Source organism: Cariama cristata, unplaced genomic scaffold, assembly GCF_000690535.1.
Source record: "Cariama cristata isolate BGI_N322 unplaced genomic scaffold, ASM69053v1 scaffold20441, whole genome shotgun sequence".
In the NCBI taxonomy this organism is placed as follows: Eukaryota; Metazoa; Chordata; class Aves; order Cariamiformes; family Cariamidae; genus Cariama; species Cariama cristata.
The window spans coordinates 627-3810 of record NW_009597903.1 but is presented as its reverse complement, the minus strand read 5'-3'; the positions used below and the strand labels follow the sequence as shown (position 1 = coordinate 3810).

General features: G+C 55.3%; 1 protein-coding gene across 1 annotated transcript in view; it reads left to right on the top strand.

The window, feature by feature from the left end:
• Positions 1–661: 661 nt before the first annotated feature.
• LOC104168484 (rhodopsin-like) overlaps positions 662–3184 on the top strand; it is a 3036-nt gene continuing 513 nt past the window's right edge. Inside the window, 4 exon segments of the mRNA XM_009709088.1 lie at positions 662–1141; positions 2081–2249; positions 2365–2530; positions 2743–2982. Coding sequence (XP_009707390.1) covers positions 781–1141; positions 2081–2249; positions 2365–2530; positions 2743–2982 — 936 coding nt within the window. The 5' untranslated portion in view covers positions 662–780.

Sequence of the window (3184 nt, the reverse complement as noted above, 5' to 3'; positions counted from 1 at the left end):
CCTTCCCGTTACCGGAGGACGGAAAGGAGCTTCTGTTTGTTAACGAGAGCCAAAAGCTCAGCCCGGGAGCCTTGACAAAGGGTGGCCAAGAGAAGGATCCTCGTGTGCTCTGTCTTCCCCTGGCACGCTCCACCTGGCAACCCGACGGTAACGCATCCCATTTCTGGTACCTCCTGTGGGGAAACTGAGGCATTTCACATGGACGGGCAGTGCACCCCTTGAGTACCCATGGAAGGTGGACCGGGGGCCTTTGGCGAGGGGTGAGTGCCTCTTCCTGGGCGACGGCAGTGTGAGCTGTGGATGTCCAGCTCTGGATTGTGGGGTGCAAAGACTGCCACGGGCGCAGGGCCCACCCCAAACCCTTGCTCCCTGGGGAGCACAGCCATGCTGAAGAGCGAGGCTGTGCGAGTGGAGCTGCCGTCTGGTTTGGGCCCCCAAATGAAAGGTGCGGTGCAGAGCTACCTCTTTGTATATCACCATGAGCTATGGTCTCCAGCAGGCCAGAAACAGGTGTCACCTTAATACCTTCCCAGGAAAGCCAATTACCCCTGGATGATTATGATTAATAATTCTCTAAGCCCTAATCGCGCTGACACCAGTGCCTGGAGCTTACCCCAGGGGCACTTTATAAGGGGTGCCCTGTGGAGGTGAGCGTAGCCACTTCTCCTTGGGGTGACAGTGAAGGCTGAGAGGTGGCGGGAGCCCGACTTTGGGGGCGATTCCCTCGTGCCCAAAAAACACCCCTGAGTAAAAGCAAAAGGCACCTCACAAACTGCAACCATGAACGGGACAGAAGGCCAAGACTTCTACGTGCCCATGTCCAACAAGACCGGGGTGGTACGGAGCCCCTTCGAGTACCCCCAGTACTACCTGGCTGAGCCCTGGAAGTTCTCAGCGCTGGCTGCCTACATGTTCATGCTGATCCTGCTCGGCTTCCCCATCAACTTCCTCACCCTGTACGTCACCATCCAGCACAAGAAGCTCCGGACACCTCTAAACTACATCCTTCTCAACCTGGCGGTCGCCGACCTATTCATGGTCTTTGGAGGCTTCACAACCACCATGTACACTTCGATGAATGGGTACTTTGTCTTTGGAGTAACGGGGTGCTACATCGAAGGCTTCTTTGCTACGCTGGGAGGTAAGTTCTCCAAATATTCAAAAATCTTCTGCTAGGAATTGCCCCAGATTTTAGGAAGGGGAGGGAAGGCACTCAGATGATCTTGGAAAAAACATGGTTATCTGGAAGGTCCTTGATCTGCTGCTGATGTGGGCCAAGGCAGTTGCAGTGTTTCAGGGTGGGAGGTGAAGAAAGTGACAAATGACACTTTTTTTTTTTTTTTACCTTATTTTGGTAGCCACCTGCTCAGTATCCTAAGAACAACAGTGCAGCAATGACAAGCACTCGGTAGCAGATTTTGCAGTTGTTGGATTTGCACATCTTTTTGGCTTGCTTTCTGACTTGAGAGGTGACAAATTTGTTCTTCCTGTGCTGTGGGACTGAGTCTGTCATTTGCTCTGATGTGGGGCATGGTGGTGCAGGCTAGCAAAGCTGGCTCTCCTCCCCGTGTCAGCCAGGCTTTGACCAAAACAGGTGTTAAAAAACCCCTCTGCGTGTCTAAAAATGCCCTCCTCCGTTCAGCTCAGCCTTCAGCCACAGGCAACTGGTTTACTGGTGTGGTGCCTGTGGCACAAGTCTCCTGGGAAAGCTGTGGGTAGTGAGGGGAAATCCTGGGCTGATGGACACTCGCTGCATCTCAGAGCGGGACCGTGGGCTTGCAGGTGCAGGTGCTGTCTGGGATGAGCGGTGGGCTCCAGCCATGGATCTCAAAACACAGCAGCAAAGTGGTTACCGTGGGTCAGCGGCACAGGGAGGAGGTGTCTCCTCATGCCTTCCTACTGCATCTGCACTTGGCCTTTGTTCGTTTCTCTTTCCGAACCCTTGGTGGCAATTCACCTGCTGCCAGGGCTCTTCCTCGGGAACAACAGTCCAAGGAGGCCTCGTGCTGCCATCAGCGCGTTTTTCTCCTCCTGCTGCTCAAAGTCGCTGTGTCCCTAACCCTCTCTCTCCCTGGTGCAGGTGAAATTGCCCTCTGGTCGCTGGTTGTCCTGGCTATCGAAAGATACGTAGTGGTCTGCAAGCCCATGAGCAACTTCCGCTTCGGGGAGAACCACGCCATCATGGGCGTTGCCTTCTCCTGGATCATGGCCTTGGCGTGCGCCGCTCCCCCGCTGTTCGGCTGGTCCAGGTAGGGAGGGAGCTGTGCCTGGGGCTGCAGGAGCCTGGCTGGCGGCGGGCTCGGCCGTGGCTTCCAGCTGGCCTCCTCTGCTGGGCTCTGCTGACCTGCTGGGCTCACCTTGCAGGTACATCCCCGAGGGTATGCAGTGCTCGTGCGGGATTGACTATTACACTCTGAAGCCAGAGATCAACAATGAATCTTTCGTCATCTACATGTTTGTGGTTCACTTCATGATCCCACTGATGGTCATTTTCTTCTGCTATGGGAACCTGGTTTGCACCGTCAAGGAGGTGGGTACCTGTGGCAGTGGGCCAGGGGCTGCCCTGTCCCCAGCGCTGGGAAGGGGCCCATGCCAGGCTCCAGACTGGTGATGGAAAGGTCCCTCAGGGGGAAATAGCAAACTCCAGATATGCAGCTCAACTCCCCCAAGTCCTGACCCCACGTCCCATGCCGGGACAGCCCTCCCCAGCTCCATCACGTTTCCATTCCCTTCTGCCCCCAGGCTGCTGCCCAGCAGCAGGAGTCTGCCACCACCCAGAAGGCAGAGAAAGAAGTGACTCGCATGGTCATCATCATGGTCATCGCCTTCCTGATCTGCTGGGTCCCCTACGCCAGCGTCGCTTTCTACATCTTCACCAACCAGGGGTCGGACTTCGGGCCCATCTTCATGACCATCCCGGCTTTCTTTGCCAAGAGCTCTGCCATCTACAACCCTGTGATTTACATCGTAATGAACAAACAGGTAACTGGCAGGATGCCAGGCAATCTCCTTTTTTGTGTTTCACTTTATAACAGCTTGCAGAGAGTTACGGCACCTTGAGGTGGTTTGCAGAGAGTTACGGCACCAGGAGGGGGGTTTGTTTCCAGGTGATCGTGTACTGGCATGCAGGAGGGCAACTGTGCAGCTGATCCTTGGCATTGCATCAGTCCCATAAATGGAAGGC